This window comes from Neovison vison, chromosome 3 (assembly GCF_020171115.1).
Source record: "Neovison vison isolate M4711 chromosome 3, ASM_NN_V1, whole genome shotgun sequence".
In the NCBI taxonomy this organism is placed as follows: Eukaryota; Metazoa; Chordata; class Mammalia; order Carnivora; family Mustelidae; genus Neogale; species Neogale vison.
The window spans coordinates 67126750-67144008 of record NC_058093.1 but is presented as its reverse complement, the minus strand read 5'-3'; the positions used below and the strand labels follow the sequence as shown (position 1 = coordinate 67144008).

At 40.0% G+C, this 17259-nt stretch overlaps 1 protein-coding gene across 1 annotated transcript in view; it reads right to left on the bottom strand.

The window, feature by feature from the left end:
• Positions 1-701: 701 nt before the first annotated feature.
• The window catches only part of LOC122902579 (myosin-IIIb), a 105768-nt gene continuing 89210 nt past the window's right edge, over positions 702-17259 (bottom strand). Inside the window, exons 16-18 of the mRNA XM_044242308.1 lie at positions 10918-10997; positions 3674-3751; positions 702-1102 (exon numbers count right to left, since the gene is read on the bottom strand). Coding sequence (XP_044098243.1) covers positions 791-1102; positions 3674-3751; positions 10918-10997 — 470 coding nt within the window. The 3' untranslated portion in view covers positions 702-790. The remainder of the gene's footprint in view (positions 1103-3673; positions 3752-10917; positions 10998-17259) is intronic.

Genomic DNA, 17259 nt, shown 5'->3' with positions numbered 1-17259 from the left:
AAAGATGGCTAATGGGGTGCAAATTTTAAAATGGGTTTTAATTTTCCTCTCTGGTGTCTTCAGACAGCAGTGTATCTCACAGCTGGCTTTTTGTTATTGTTGCCCTCTATCTATTTCCTCACAGAAAGTTTTGTAAAACTTCTACCCGTAATCACATGACACAGAATCTATCCCTATAGCCTTGCATAGACGAGAACAGGTTTTCACTAATAGATAAAGTCAATTTCTGGGTCTAAAAAACTCCAAAACATTTCAATAAACATTGAATGAATGCAATGGACCGAGGAAATTAAATGTGGATGCTGAAGACTGCACGGGTTCAAATTTCTGCTCTACCACCTACTAGCTTGGAAAAGTCACTTACATTTCTTTCTGTGCCTCAATTTCCTCATCTATAAAATGGGAATAATAACAGATCATAGCTTACAGCATTTTTCTATGGATCAAATGAGATTATACATCTAGGACATCTAGGTGCTGTATAAATGTTAACTATCCTATGACACCATAACATTGTTTTAGCCTAAGAGAGGATCGGCTGCTTGGATGTATTTCACATCCACTAGAATCTTGACCCACTTAAGAAGGAACACTTTCAACATGTCAGTTAAATATCTGAAGGCTCTGAAACCCAAGGATATATGTAATATATAAATATCTATGGATGTTTTTATTTTTTAAAAAGTGGTCAGAAGGGTGCTTACCCTGTCTTCCAGAGCATAGCAATTTAGATGGAGCACAATAAAAATGCAACATTTCAGCAAGTAAATGGTAGCTGGTAACTAGCCGGTTACATGGTAGGAGGCAAACAAGCAGGAGGAGCAGTCCCAGGGGATAGGGATAGCCACAGGACAGCTATATTTAACAGAATGCATTTCCCAAGATGCTGGCCTGACCTTTTCACAAACTCTGCAAAGAGGATGCGATGGGAATAGCCCTGCCTGCGGATGCTGACTGTCTCCAGGATCCCTGTGGAGCGGAGCTGGGCCAGCACACTCTCTCGGGAGAACTTCAGGGCCTCTCGGTCATCATTGGGTTTAATGCAGCGCACAAAGTGGGGCTGTCCGACCACCATTTTGGAGAGCAGATCCATCAGAGAATACTACCAGGGGGAAAAATACACAGGAAATGAGGTTACCACAAACATAATGGATAATTACGGCACAGGCCCACGGGGCCCTCTAGAGCAGTTTGTGGGCTTGTAAACAACTCACAGGCCTTTATAAGGCAGAAAAAGAAACCAGCTATAGGGGGTGATAATGTAGGTTCTGTGAAGTACTTCTAGCTGCCTGTGGATTCAAAAGCATTCTTGAAACATCACCTAGGGCCAGGGCACCTGGGTGGCTTAGTTGATTGAGCGTCCGACTCTTGATTTCAGCTCAGGTCATGATTTTGGGGTGGTGGGACTGAGCTCTGTGTCAGGCTCCCTGCTCAGCCAGGCACCTGAGATTCTCTACCTCTGACCCTCCCCCCTGCTCGCATGCTCACACTCACACTCTCTCTCTCTGAAAATGAACAGATGAGGGGCATTTAGGTGGCTCCATCAGTTAAGCATCCAACTGTTGATGTCAACTCAGGCCATGAACTCTGGGTCATGGGACTGAGCCCTGCAGCAGGATCCTCACTCGGCATGGAGTCTGCTTGAGATTCTCTCTCTCTCCCTCGCTCCCTCTGTCCCTACCCCCAGCTCATGCTTTCTCTCTAACAAATAAATAAACTTTTTAAAAATAAAGAAAACAAATAGATAAATCTTTAAAACATAAATAAATATCACCAAGTGCCAAGCAATATCCCTATGTAGCAGAAGCTTATCTGTCGAAGAACATGCTTAGGTTACCCTGTAATGCCATCGCAGAACCAGCTCATGTGGTATGCTAACACAGTATTCCATAAACTGTATCTGTAATGTAAAAGGTCTAGCTTTTAGGAAAGGGGTCAGTTTCCTCTTCAGCCTAAGAACCACCAGAAAGTCTAAGCAAATCCTACTGATACCACTGGTAATAAAGCAGAAGAGAAACAAGAAAGAGAGAAAAAGGACAAAGAAAACAAGAAAAACTGAAGAAAAGGAGACTATTGTGAAGGTCACCTAACATCCATCAAGTGGCTGGCGGGGGGCTCCCACAGAAAGAGGGCTCATGGAGAAGCACTGCTGTGTGGGACTGCCTCAGCTTCTCCTAAGGGGCAGCCGCTTTTGGAGCTTCTCTGTGGACATACCTTCAGGGGTAATTACAGCTACACAGGAAATCAGTCCCTTTATTTCATAATCACACCTCCACTGATCCAAAATGGTATTACCTAGCTTGCCACTATATTCTCTTTCTTGGAATTAACTTTTGGGGGACACCAAACTGATTGTCATGGATATATTTCTGACAAATCATAAGGCAAAGGTGGCTTCTTCTGAGAGAGGGCCTCTAGGATCTTGAAGTTGATCCAACAGGGCTGCTCAAAGTCTCCAAATCCCCCAGAATGGGGACATACACATGCACACACGTACACACACACAACCTGTCCCCCAAGACACTAGGAGGATACAGCCACTAAAGTGGACAGGACTAGGGTAGGTCTCAAGGTAAGAAATATATGGCAATTAAAAATGTCCGGCCATTAGAGTGATGAAATAGGATCTAAATATCTACCTGTCAGAGAAGCTGTAGCAAGAATCAGCATGAGGGTGGAGTGTTGGACTCAAAGGCCTCTGGGCCCTCTTCACACCCTCTGGGCCCAATTTCAGTCTACTTCTGAAGTATACAGCTGACGAGGTCAGATTTCTTGGCTTTGGATGCTAATTGAACCTGCTAGTTTTCCATGGAGCCTTCCCCCATGGTGCTGGCTCCCAGGTCCTGTCCTCCAGTCTGCTTCAGCAACTCCAGCTCACGACCACTCGACTCCCATCCCTGCTGAGTCCCTTCCTAACCCAACTCTACCCTACAACCTGAGATCAGTAATTCTGTCTTTGGCCCAATAGCATCTCCACCACAAAGCTGACTAGACCTTAGTTCCCAGTGGGACATGAACTCTAAGGGGCTTCCAACCCTACTGCTTCATAATCTGAAGATAAACAAATCTGTGTGAATTGGTAAAAAGTGTCTGCGTCTTATCTTTCCTATATAATGTGCATTTAACAGAGCCCTTCTAGGCACAATTTTACTCAAAGGAGTCATTTTACTAGATGAAATATCAAGAATTAGGGCAGCAGAGATGGGAAATAACTGTGTCTGGCAATGGGTCAATTTGATCTAGGAAAATAAAGTTAAAACAAAGACAGATTCCCTCAGGATGTGAACTTAATAAGCCACCTTCTGGAATTTTATTAACTTTATTTTTCAGTAAATATGCTGGAAAAGCGGTGGATTCCAGTAGCTTTAAGGCTAAGGAGCAGCTCAAATACTAACAGAATCAGCACACTGAATGGACAGGCTCTGTGCCAGTGACAGAGAGTGTCCTGTCTGTAGACACATGGGATTTCATTTTATCTTTCTGAAATCAGAAAACATATACGTAAAGGTGGGCTCTCCACTTTAATTTTTCTCTCCCCACACTCCCACCTTTCTTAACTAACTCTTGTACTTTGCTCTTATTTCACTAATTCCATCATATCTGGGCCTCTCACAGGAAGGGATGGCAGTCCTTTTTGGAAACAGGTAGAATAGAGATCGAAAGGACTCCGTACCCGGAAGTAAGAAGCCATGGTCTGCCTTTTCATGTTGGTGGTTTCTTCGGGATGTCGTATCACCTCCAGAGTGTCCACCTAGAGCAGGGGCAAAGGGAAGTAGTTTTAGGATATAGGCATTTTCTGGCTCTTCCAAAATCTGAAAGGTTTTTTGGTTAAATAACCGAGGGACCTTGATGTTTAGAACACAATAGTGAAAACTATGGGAGAAGTTTGAAGACCTATAAAAGAAAAACAAAATTTGCACTATCCTACTCGCTTGAGAATGGACCCCATTCTGTGAAGTACCATACTGTGAAGTCTTGGTATAAATTCCCATCACTATTATTTCTGTATTTCTTGATGTTCTAATGGGCCCCTGTTAAGCTCTCCAACAAGGATGCATGAGACCAAACTATTTCTTAAAAGAAAACTGGGCAACGACCCATGAGGCTGGGTGATTACAAAGACATGGGCTCAAAGCCCAGGTTGGACTGCAGGGAATTAGATGAGCTGTAGTCCCCTTCCTGCCACCCTCCCACATCACACAGCTCCCACGTGCTCACTGGAGACTGGAGCTTGAGATACACCTGTTCCCAATCATCTATCCCAACCACCTAGGCTGACTGGAAGAAATTTATGAATGAAAACAACTGTAGGAAACAGCCTGTTTTGTTATTGTACCTCAACAATAAAAACCCCCACTCCTGCACATATAAGCTATTTGGTTTGCAAAGTGCACGAGTGGCATTTTAGCGCCAGCCTCTGCCATGGCAGCCTCCCATCTGCTCAGAACAGGTGGCAAAGGGATGAAGCAGGAATGTCTGATCTGGAGATGCCGCGGTCAGCAAGTGTGTTCTGCTTGGTGGATGGCTGTGCAGACAGCCACCACCCCACGGGGTGAGGACGTCTGCAAGCTCGTTCAGCAAAAGTGCGAAGAGGGTGCTAGAAAGGTTGAGGGCATGGGGGTGGGGACAAATAATGAGACCTGCCTTGAGGGGTAGTTAGGAAATGGTGCATAGTGGAAGGAAATGCTTCAGTTGGCTTCAAGAAAAGTTTATTTAAGAAAAGGAATAAATGGGGAGCTAAGTTTTTAAGAACTAGAAGAGCAACCTGAATAGTGAGCAGGAATATGGGGCTATCACTTCTGAGGCAATGACGGGGGGCAGGGCAGTTTCCTTTCCTAGGCTGCATGTTGGATGCGTATCCAAAGCCATCAGCTCATATGCATGCAGCTGAAGCTATGGTACCGCTGCCTATGGTTTGATTTTTTCATTTTTTTTAAATGAGGAAGGAGGAAATGAAAGCTTGGTGTTGAGCAGGAAGGCTATTCTAAGAGAGAAAAGGGAAAAATAGACACTACCACCTGCCCCACCTGCAGAGACTATACTGCATTCTGGAAGTCTTCTTTGCCCATCCCATCCCTCTCTAGAGGATGGAGTTCGGAGCTGGTGAGGTTTGGGGGTCACAAATCAGGATTAAAGGAAAGAGGATGTTGGTTGGGGTCTGCCTTCTGCCAAACTGTAAATTCTAAGTTTTCCTGAACTTTTTTTCTCTTTAATTTCTTTCCTCTCAACCTGACCTTCACACACACTCCCACACATAAACACACACACATACATTCTAAACTTGGGAATTTCTCTACCACTTCCTTTTATTCAGAGACACTCCCTGAAGAACCCTGTCTTACTTTGAACCTTGCTTTTCCTCCCTCATTTCCTTCTCTTTTTATTCAAAATAGTCAGGGAGTGCCAACCCTTCAGGGCAGCCCTAGGGCACAGTAAAAAAGCAGCTTAAAAACTCATCCATATTTCTCTATTAGTAGGATTTACCTGTTAGCTTCCCTCAGAACATACAATGGGCCCTTGGCATTTGATAATTTAATAGTTTAGTGGTCAGAAAATCCTCGGTGGATATTAATTGTGCTGTTACATAATTTAAAAGGTATACTAAGAACTGTTTTCAAGACCAACACTTGTCCTCTGCAGCAAACTGCAAAAATACAGAATGAAGCACTAATTTGCACTCCAAAAGTTGTAAGTCTGTTGGGCTCCCCTAACTACCCAGCATTACCAAGTTCTGTCCTTCTACTCACATACAGAGTAACTCTTGGGAAGGAAATAAAAACCTGTTTGGCATTACGTACAGCTTGGAAGTACTAATGCTTGTCCACAGTTTATCACCTACATAGTTAGTATTTTAAAGAATTTTAATGAATAAATAACTTGCTAATTTAAGAATTTGGAAAGATCTTACATTGGTCAAGGACTTCTAGTATAGTCACAAGGTTGTCCTGAACATGGAGAGGATTTGAAAGAGGGACTTTGGACAAGGGACATAGCAGAAGTTGAGTCTCTTGGTCCTTCAAACAAGGAGACTCGGCACAAACCTCACCTCTGTCTGTACCAGGTCTATCATGAACCCGAAAGAATGCCAAAAAAATCCAAACCGAAACAGAAGTTAAGGTTGTGGTCTGACATAAAAGTTTGTCATCCTGAGCTAATTTAGTTAAAAGTAGCTTCATTTAATTAAAAAAGAAAAATCTTTTAGAAAGAATCCAGAAAGTAGATTTCATTAGGGACATCATCTAGCATACAGTTGTTCTCAAAGATAGGGCATTCCCAAGAAACAGTCTTCCCCAGAGGATCTGATAAGCTTTTACCTCAGATAGGGGGAAAAGACCCTAGAAAAGCTTTCCTGGGTTTAGAGGATATATGCTATGGAACACAGAGTTTTGGAACTGGACATCCTGGTTCAAAACCTGGCTCCTCCACCTATTACTTGTATGGACTTGGACTTGCTATTCAACTTCTCAAAACCTCTGTTTTCCTTATTAGGAAAACTGCTCAGTTAATGCTACCACCTCACACACATGCAAGAAGTGTATCAGTTTTCCTTCCATTATTACCACGATTGACTTAGTTCTAGTCTAGTGATGAATGTCAAAGATGCAGTTTTCTTCAATGGCAAGATGGCAAGTACTAGCGCCCATGCAACACAGCAAAGAGATCTTTTCACTTATTTGGCAGAGAAAATACTTCCAATGAAACCAATTTCAAAATGATCAGTAGAACCAATATTTGGGATCAAACAATTGTATGTCTAACCCAATATCCTTTCTCATCCAGTGCCAATTTATACAATGATATAAGTCAACTGGAAATGAGCAAGCCTGTTTTCTGCCCACATGACAAATGTCCTGCCCAATTCCTTGTAAGAGGCACTGGTTAGTGTTTAAAGTAGTCCTGAGTCAGCTTTACAAACTGTAACACAGACTCCAAGTGCACAGGAAATGAGCGAATTTCAGTATACTTATGGACTCCACACATGGAGTTTTAGATGGGTATCAAAACAAGAGTAATAAAACACCTATTGTTCCAAGGTAAAAAAAAATTACCACAGTAACCACTTTGCCTATGAGGTCTCTTATGCCAATGAGGTGTCAAAATGATCCTACGAGGTAAGTACTATTATTATTCCTATTGTACCTAATAGGAGGTTAAGGCTCAGAGATTCTAGAGAAATTTTCCAGTCTTGCAACTAGTAGTTGGCCATGCCTACATCTGAACCCAGTTCTGATTCCAAAACCTTACTTCTTAAACATTATATACTGCCTTTCTATGTGATTTGATATTACTTACAACATGGGTCTGAAAGCATGCTATTACTAAAATGACTTGCCTCATCTGTCAACAAAATTTACTCTAGGATAAAGACAGATTCCAAGAAGTCTCATAAACCATCTAGATTTCAGTTATCACCGAAAAAAACAGAAAGATTTTTTTCCTGATCTCAGTAAGTGCCCACTATTTGCATCCTGAAACCTCACAGGTGCTTATATTTGTCTTCCTGTCAGCATCTTCGTCAAGAATTTTTACTGCTATCAAGTGATCCATCCACCCTTTAAGGAAAAAAGCCCTACAGCATCACTCCTCTCAAAGCCTGCACAGCCCTGAATGGAAAAGCAAGACTGGCATTGACACTAACCATGCATCACAGTGTGGTGCTGCTGAATGTGCTGGAGGCCAGCTTCCTAAAAAGACCACCTGTGTTATCGGACCTTGGCCAAGACAGAAAAACTATTGCTGTCGTGAAATGTATTTTCTGGTGCCTTAACTAGAACTTTCAACTCATCCCTCTTCCAAATGAAACCAAATCACGAGTTACTTTCATCTCAATGATATACATTATTATTATAATGATGTAAATATATGCCATTTACTAGAGGGCACACTTGTCACACAGGCAAGGCCTGAACAACAGGTATTCTGGGTGTGGAGGGCAAGGGAGCAGGGTCCTGGCAGAATCCAATAGCCACAAAATCAAACTGAAGGAAGGACAGTAATGTGGGCTGATAGAGAGTATTACAGGGGAGTCTTTAATTTTTTTGTGTCATGGTCTCTTTCAGAATCTAGTGGGAGCCAGTGTTTCCAAAAAAACAAATATAGTTGCTCCTCATTCTTTGTGGATCCTGTATTTGTGGATGTGCCTACTTTCTAAAATTTATTTTTAACCCCCAAATCAGTACCTGCAATGCTTTCACGATCATTCATAGACATACAGAGTGGAGAAAACTTTGATCACCTGATGCATATGTTTCCAGCTCAGTTTGAACAATGTGATGCTCTGCCTTCCTATTTTAGCTCTCATGCTATAAGCAAGTATCCTTTTCTGGGTTATTGAAGTGCCAAATGTTCTGCATTTTTGTGCTTTTGGCTAATGATTTCACTGTATAAAATAACCCCCAAGGGACTCCTGGGTGGCTCAGTGGGTTAAAACCTCTGCCTTCGGCTCAGGTCATGATCCCAGGGTCCTGGGATCGAGTCCCGCATCGGGCTCTCTGCTCGGCAGGGAGCCTGCTTCCCTTCCTTTCTCTGCCTGCCTCTCTGCCTACTTGTAATCTCTCTCTGTCAAGTAAGTAAATAAAGTCTTTAAAAAAAAATAAAATAAAATAGCCTCCAAGCATGGTTCTAGAATGCTGTCTTGTGTTTCTAAGTGCAAGAAGGCTATTAAATACCTCTTGGAGAACATATGTGCATTAGATAAGCTTCATTCAGGCATGAGTTATAGTGCTGTTGGCCTTTATTCAATGACACAAATACTGTAACTAAAATATTATTTTCAGGGCTCCTGGGTGGCTTAGTAGGTTAAGCATCCAACTCTTGGTTTCAGCTTAAGTCATGATCTCAGGATCCTGCATCAGGCTCCATGCTCAGTGGGGAATCTGCTTGAGATTTTCTCCCTATCCTTCAGCCCCCATCCCACTTGCATTTGGTCTTGCTCTAGTTCTCTCTCCGTTCTCTAAAATAAAGAAACAAATCTTTTAAAAAATAAAATATTATTTTATATAAAAAATACTACATATAATTATCTGTAAGAAATATATATTAAATAATGTACTTCTAAATAGAAACACACATGAAACAAGATTACGTACTAATTGGTTGACAACAATGTTGTGAGCAGAGGCTTTTGGGAACCTAACCACATAAATCCCCTAGGAGCAATGCTTCTGTATTGGCTGATTTAGTGTTCACAGCAACTTTATTGAACATAATTTCATGAAGAATAAGAATCAACTGTATTTACAAATTTTACATGTAATAATATCAAGAGGCTCTTAGAACCAATGTAACTCTGATGTAAATCTCTCCTAGGGGTCCATATAACCCATGTTATATAGTCCTAATATCTTGCTACAAACTCACAAGACTGAAAAAGTAATACATGTGTTTATAATAGCAATGTGGGTAAAAACATTATTGTTAACAAAAATGATCTGAGTCCCTATTATGTAGAGGTAAGTTTTTCATTCTCAAAGAAAGTTAAATATCAATATCTATGTCTGTATCAATTTTGAGACTATTGAACAGTATTCTGTGTGGCTGAAGTAGTTATTTTTCATTAAATAATTCAATGTTCAATGTAAATAAAAATATATGAAAATTCAGAAATGTGATCTACTTATTTTATTACTCTATCACCTTTTAGATAATTGGGTGTTGGTGTTAGTATATACAATGAACATTAACCAGCCAATCCTTGAGATCCTTGTGAAACATTAGCTAGAAGAATGTAATAGTTAAAAATATTTTACAGTGGTGTCACCTGGGTGGCTCAGTGGCTCAGTGGCTTAAGCCTCCACATTTGGCTCAGGTCATGATCTCAAGGTCTTGAGATTGAGTCCCACATCAGGCTCCCTGAGGGAGCCTGCTTCCCCCTCTCTCTCTGCCTCCCTCTCTGCTTACTTGTGATCTCTGTCAAATAAATAACTAAAATATTTTTAAAAAATTTTTACAGTGGGATATCTATTAACCCTTCTAACATTCCGTTTGCACAGACAAGTACACTCCTTATATATCAGAGAGCAAAGCAGAACGACAGGAAATGGTTTGGTTTCTTTCCTCCCTGCTGACTCTATTTGGTCCCTGTAATCCTCCTCTGTAGGTTGGTGACAGCCTCAAGGAAGAGCACTTCATCTCTTCCTAGAAAGACTTTACTTTCAAGTGTCATTGTTCTGTATCTTAAGTGGTCTTTCTGAGAATCACATGAAGGGGTCCAGAATATGCCATGGTGGCATAGGTATTATTTTGAGTTGAACATCTGAGAATCAACAGTTGCAAGAAGAGGCTTTTTCTGAACTCCCCTTATCTGGCTAAAAACAGGGCCTCTCAAAATCATCCAACTGTCATAAATCTCCTCCCTGGCAGTTTCACAACCTGCCATGGAAGACTGACTCCTATCACCAGAGATGAGAAATGAGCACTGGGATTTCCAAGAAATTGCCTAAACAGACACTATCACAAAACTATCATATCTCCCATCTATTCTCCTAAAGGACCATTTGTTTTTCCCAAAAGTCATTTGTTCTCCCACGAGTGCCCCTCTTCCCCATTCATCCCCTATTAAGAGGGTATATAAGCCTCAAATTCTAACTACCCCTTTAAGTAAATTTTTTTAATTCCTCTGTGTATATATAATTAATATTTGTTTTTTCTTCTGTTACTCTTTCAGGTTGAGTTTAATTCAGTCCCCAAAGAACTAAAGTTAAAATGGTAGAGGAGACATTTTCTTCTGTAACACAGGATTTTAAAGATTCCATGCTGTTGTTTCAAATTTCCTAGCCTCTTATTTCCTAAATGCCTTCCATTTCTTAACCAGACTTCCCGTGGGCCAGAGAAACTAAAGTCGCCTACTCTAGGATTGTCCCCAAGGCAGGAACACCCCAGGGTCCACATTATTTTGAGTCCAAACCTGCTACTCACTTTGGTTCTCCCAGCACTGAAATGTGGAGGCAAAGATCTTGAGGCTGCTGTTATCCTGGCTCTTGTCTGGGCCAAGTTACCTGAGCAAGAAAGACAAAAAAGCTAAAGTGAAGGAAAAATTAAGGAACAGAATCATGAGTAATTTTTTCCCTTTATGTCCTTGTAGTTTTATTAATTTTCCAAATGATCTGCTCTGAATATGAAAAATTTAGAAGAATTTGAATTTTGAAACTGGAATGATATAAATTATAAATAAATTATAATAATTTATAAATTGTAATTTATAATAGAAATTGTATTTATATTAGTCTTGTAAGCAAAAAATAAATAATAAAAAACTCCCCAATTCACTCAATAAACTAGCAATAGAAGGAAATTGCCGCAACATAAAAAGGACATATGTGAAAAGCCGACAGCTAACATATTCAACAGTGAAAGATCAAAAGCATTTTCCTCTAAGATCAGGAACAGGACAAGAATGCTCATTTCCACCACTTCTATTTAACTAGCACTCAAGTTTAAGCAATCAGGCAAGAAAAAGAAATAAAAGACATCCAAATTGTAAAGAAAGAAGTAAAATGATCTCTGCTCATAGAAGACATGATCTTATATATAGAAAACCTAAAGATCCTACCAAAAATCCTGTTAGAACTAATAAATCAATTCAGCAATCTTATATTGTAAGATATAAAATCAGCATCAAAAAACCAGTTGTATTTCTATGCACTAACAATAAAAATTTGCAAAGAAAATTAAGAAAATCCTATTTACAATGGCATCAAAAAGAATAAAATATTTAGAAATAAACTTAACCAAGGAGGCAAAAGACTTGTACTCTGAAAACATTCCTGGAAGAAATTAAAGAAGACACACAAATAAATAAAAAGACACCTTGTTCTTGGGGAGGAAAAGAATCTTTTTTCTCTACTCGTGTTACCCATCTTTTGTTAATTTCCTAGAGCAAATAGACTGACAGAAGACAGATTAACAAGAGAAAAATAAACAGAGGTTTCTTAATGCATGTATCACACATACACACAGGAGTATTTGGTGATAAGTAACTCAAGGGGTAGTAAGAATTGGGCTCACACAGTATCTTAACAAAATAACAATAAATTTCTAGGTGAGTGACCAAAGATCTTTGAGTTTTTAGGGGCAATAAATTATGGGAAAGTAAATATATGAGGAAGCTAATGGGAGGTATGGTCAAGTTAGTAAAGTTTTGTTATACAGATTCCTCTGGTGCTGTCTCTGGGCTGATAAAGGTCTAGAATTGTCTCTGGTGATTAACTTCTGTCTTTCCTGGTGGGGGGGGGGATATCTCTACAAATTTATGTCTTGCTTTTATGTAAACAGGGAAGGCAGGGAGCTTTTCTTATATCTACATCTTCTCAATTACCTTCAGCTCAAATAATCTTTATGCCAAGGTGGCACATTTTTTTGTGGCATATTTTATGTGTTCATGGATTAAAAGATCTAATATTGTTAAAATGTCCATGATACTCAAAAAGATCTATAGATTTAATGTAATCCCCATCAAAATCTTAATGGTATTTTCACAGAAACATTAATAAAACCTAAAATTCAGCTTCTAGAACCACAAAAGATCCAAAACTCCAAATGATCTTGAGAAGGAAAAGAAAAGCTGAAAGCTTCATATTTCCTGATTTCAAAATACTTTATAAAGTAACAGTAATCAAAACAGAATGGTACTGGCATAAAGAAAAACATACAGGACAATGGAACAGAATGCAGAGCCCAGAAATAAATCTATGTATATATGGTCAAATCATCTTTAAGGTGGATATCAAGATTATACAATGGGGAAAGGGTGGTCTCTTCAACAAATTGTGTTTGGAAAACTCAATATCCAAGTGCCAAAAAAAAAAAAAAGAAAAGAAAGAAAGAAAAGAAACTGGACACCTATCTTACACAAAATTCAATTCCTCCTGGATTAAAGACTTAAATGTAAGACCTGAAGCTATAAAACTCCTAGAAAAAAAAAAGGAAGGGCGGGGGAAAGCTTCATAACACTGACCTTAGCAATGATTTCTTGGATAGGATATCAATGGCACAGGCAGTAAAAGCAAAAATAGACATACGGGTTTACATCAAATCAAAAGCTTCTGCACAGGAAAGGAAACAATCAACAAAGGGAAAAGGCAACTTATAGACCAAATATTTCCAGACCATAGAAGGGGTTAATTTCCCACATCTATAAGGAACTCCTATAACTCAACAGCAAAAAATAAAATAACATAATCTGATTTAAAAATGGACACAGGAGGCGTACCTGGGTGGCTCAGTTGTTTAAGCATCTAGCTCTTGATTTCAGCTCAGATCATGATCTCTGGGCTGTAGGATTGAGCCCTACCTTGGGCTCCACAAACAGTGGGGAGTCTGCCTGGGATTCTCTTTCTCCCTCTGCCCCTCCCCCTGTGTGTGTGTGCATGCATGCTCTCTCTACAAAATAAATAAATGAAACTTTAAAAAAATATAAAAAGGATAACAAAGTAAAAATGGGCAAAGGACTTGAACAGGCATTTCCCCAAAGAGGATATAAAAATGGCCAACAGCTATATAAAAGATGCCCAGCATCACCAAGAATCAGGGAAATGCATATCAAAACCACAATGAGATATCACTTTATACTATTAGGATGGTCACTGTATAAAACAATAACAGTAATAACAGAAAAATAACAAGTATTGGCAAAGATATGGAGAAACTAGAACCTTGGTGCACTCATTGCTAGTAGGAATATAAAGTAGTGCAGCCAATATGGAAAATAGTATGGAGGTTCTTAAAAAATTAAAAATAGAATACCATGTAATCCAATAAGCCCACCTCTGGGTATTTATCCAAAACAACTGGAAAAAGAATCATGAAGAGGTATGTGCCTCCCATGTTCACTGCAGCATTGTTTACAACAGCCAAGCTGTGAAAACAAATTAAATATTCACCAAAGGATGAGTGGATACAAAAAAATGTGGTAGATGTGTACAATGGAATATTATTCAGCCTTATAAAAGAAGGATGTCTTGCCATTTGAGACAACACAGATGAACCTGGGACATTATGCTGCAGACAATACTGCATGATTTCTCTTATATGATGTATCTAAAACACATAAGCTCATAAAAACGAGTAGAATGTTGGTTGCCAGGGCCTGCGAGAGCAGGGAAATGGGGAATTTTTTGCTCAGTGGGTAGAGTTTCAGTAATGCAAGATGAAAAAGTTCTAGAGATCGGCTTTCCAACAATGTGCGCATAGTGAATGATACTGTACTATATACTTTAAAATGTGTTAGAAGGGCAGGTCTCATGTTATGAGTTTTTATCACAATAAAAAAAAATTTTCGAACTAGGATACTGTTAAGTCTTTGAAAGAGATGAGTAAGCAAGAAAAAAGATGCTGGGAGTTTTCCCAAAAAGGAAATTGGGCAATTGAGAACCCCACTGTAAAATTTTAAGACATAGACACTGATCAGCAGATCTGGAAGAATGGGCCCCCTGGCACATGGGGAGAAAGCCTGCCATGCAGTAGACCTGAGGACACAGAGAGCATGGGCATCAGCCACTGAGTTTTGGGGACTGATGGGTTTTTGCATTTGCCTGGGGTGTGAACATGTTAGCTAATATCTCAGTGCCCTGGTTTCCTTATCTATAACATGAAGACAGTATTACCTCATTCTGACGGTTGTTATGGGCATTCCATGAGGGTAATTCACTACAAGCACTGTTAAGGCAGAGTTTGTTCAAGGTAAGCGCTCACTTCATATTAGCCAGCGCTGATTATTATTTATATTATTATTATCATTACTTGCTGTGAATAGTCCATCCACACAGGTCTCAAAACAGAGAGTAGAAGGCAAGAGAATACCAAGGAATCTTACTAATTTGCTACTATGAGAACTGGTCAGTCTAAAAACTAATGCTAGATAAGAAAAAATGTTAAGGCAACCTCTACTTTGAACCTCCATGTCTTGGCCACTCTGATTCCCAATGTTTTTTTTTTTTTAACCTTTAATGGATCTCAGTGGCCTGTCCAGACACTCTTCTCCCCTCACCACCCACCTACTCTTAATCTCCTCTCCTATCCCTAGCCTCCCAAACTCAGTGCTTGAAGATTTGTTTGCTACTTTACTGACGATGTCATCTGATTCTGTGGCAAAATAAAAAGTTGTCCATGAAAGGAAATGCTGCAATTTGTGCCTATGCAAGACACTTGAGATCTCAAAGTTTTTAGCAAGTCTAGCACAAAGATGTCCAAATGTTTTCTCTGGCGATATCTTCAGAGGCTAAACTGTGATTAATAGCCCAGAAAGAACCCTTTGAAGCAGGATTGGTGACATCAAAGTCATAATCCAGGGGTGGCAGGAGCTTTATAATGAGTGGGAAGCATTTTAACACATTTCAAAGGATTTACAGCATGAATAAACAATAGACCTCAGCAGATGCACTGCACACACCTTGCAGAAGCATAACCTATTAGAAGTTCCCATTTTAATTTAAATGTAAATACAGTGTTCACATTTGTTTCAAAGCATCCTCCCAGCTTCAGCCCTCGACAGCCTTTTTGGCTAAGGATGCCTCACTGCCCCCAGAGCCCCCGAAACTGTAACTACTGACGGGTGTTGGGAAGAGAAAATGGAAGTCAGAGCCATCTAAAGGAATTTATATCCTATGTGGGAACTGGGTTAAGAAAGAATCTGAAATGGAGCTTACAATGATCCCACACAATCTCTCTGTTTCCAACTTCAAGAGAAAGAGACAAGTGGTCTGAAGACAGAGCTGGAACTTTTAAATGATGGCAATTTCCTGCCTGCTTCAGAGGATTTCATCTCTTGGAAAGTACCCAGGACCCATGATTTCATCTTCAGTTCCTTCTTAAAAATTGTCCAAAATGATGGCTGCTGTTTAAATAATCACGCACAGAATTTGGCTTCCCTCTGCTGCCCTCTCTGGGTTTACAGAATTTGTTGCAGGGTTCCCGTGGTAACTGCTAGTGGGCATTTGGAAAATTTTCCTGTTTAAATTTTCCCTAAAACAAGGTATAAGCTCATAAGCCAATAAATTACCGCAAAGCAATGCTGAAATATAAAGTCTCACGCCAAATTGCTGCTAAGAAAGAAGCTGCAAATGAAAAAAATCAGTTTCAGTTCATCTATTACCAGAGCAAGTTATCTGAGTAGATCTGAGAACTGAAACCATCGATCCAAAAGTCTGTCTGGATACTGAGAACCTAAACCACACCATACTGTCTACAGGTAAATGACTCTCCACTGGCATGGATTTCTTTTTCCAGTATTCAATACCGGAACTCCCTGCAAGATCTTAGACCATCAACTCTTCAATGGAAAATATCAACAGCGATTTACCCCTTAGGATTCTTTGACTCCCTGGGCTCAAAAATCCTCACCTTGTTCTCCCCATCAATCGCAGACTTTTGTTTTGTGATCCTAACCCAACCCTTATCAAGCCCCCTCGCTTTGAAAGACCCACCTTAAAAAAGAATGTTCTGGGGCGCTTGGGTGGCTCAGTGGGTTAAGCCTTTGCCTTCAGCTCAGGTCATGATCTCAGGGTCCTGGGATCGAGCCCGCATCACATCAAGCTCTCTGCTTCACAGGGAGCCTGCTTCCCCCCACCCTCTCTCTCTCTGCCTGCCTCTCCGCCTACTTGTGATCTCTGTCTGTCAAATAAATAAATAAAGTCTAAAAAAAAAAAAAAAAAAAAAGAATGTTCTGATCCTGCTTTTCCTTCTCCAGGACACTGCCAAAACTTTGAGAGGTGGTGGTCTCCATTACTGTGGTAAGTAATGAAGTCTACTTCGTCTTATCAACAGGTTGTGTGGGTGATGTTTACAAAGCCCATGTGGGACAGACCAGGGCTGGTGTGATGCCTGCTGGGCTTGCAGTGTTCTAATTCCGGCCATAACACCGCAGCTCATAAAAATGCACGGAGTCAAATTCAGTAGTTGTATAAAACACACCATAGTATTTTGTACGCAAAAAAGCTTGTTTTTATATACCTACCTATCCTAAAAATAATAAGGATTTGTTTTAGATTTGATACACTGAGATAACTTAAAACAGCTACAAAAAAAAGAAAGAAACAGTTGGAGGAGGCCAAAAGAAAAAGGGTGTTGTTAGATTTTGTTCTGCAAGTTTTTAACTTTCTCCCCTGGCATTCATCTATGGCTTTGGGAGTGAATATCAATAAATGGGCAGTGGGGAGGTGGGTAATTAATCTCTCAAGCAAAGAACATTGGTAATATATCGAATAGGCTGTAGTTTTGTGGAGGGAAGGCAACAAGAGTAAATAAAACACCAGCCTGTCCTCC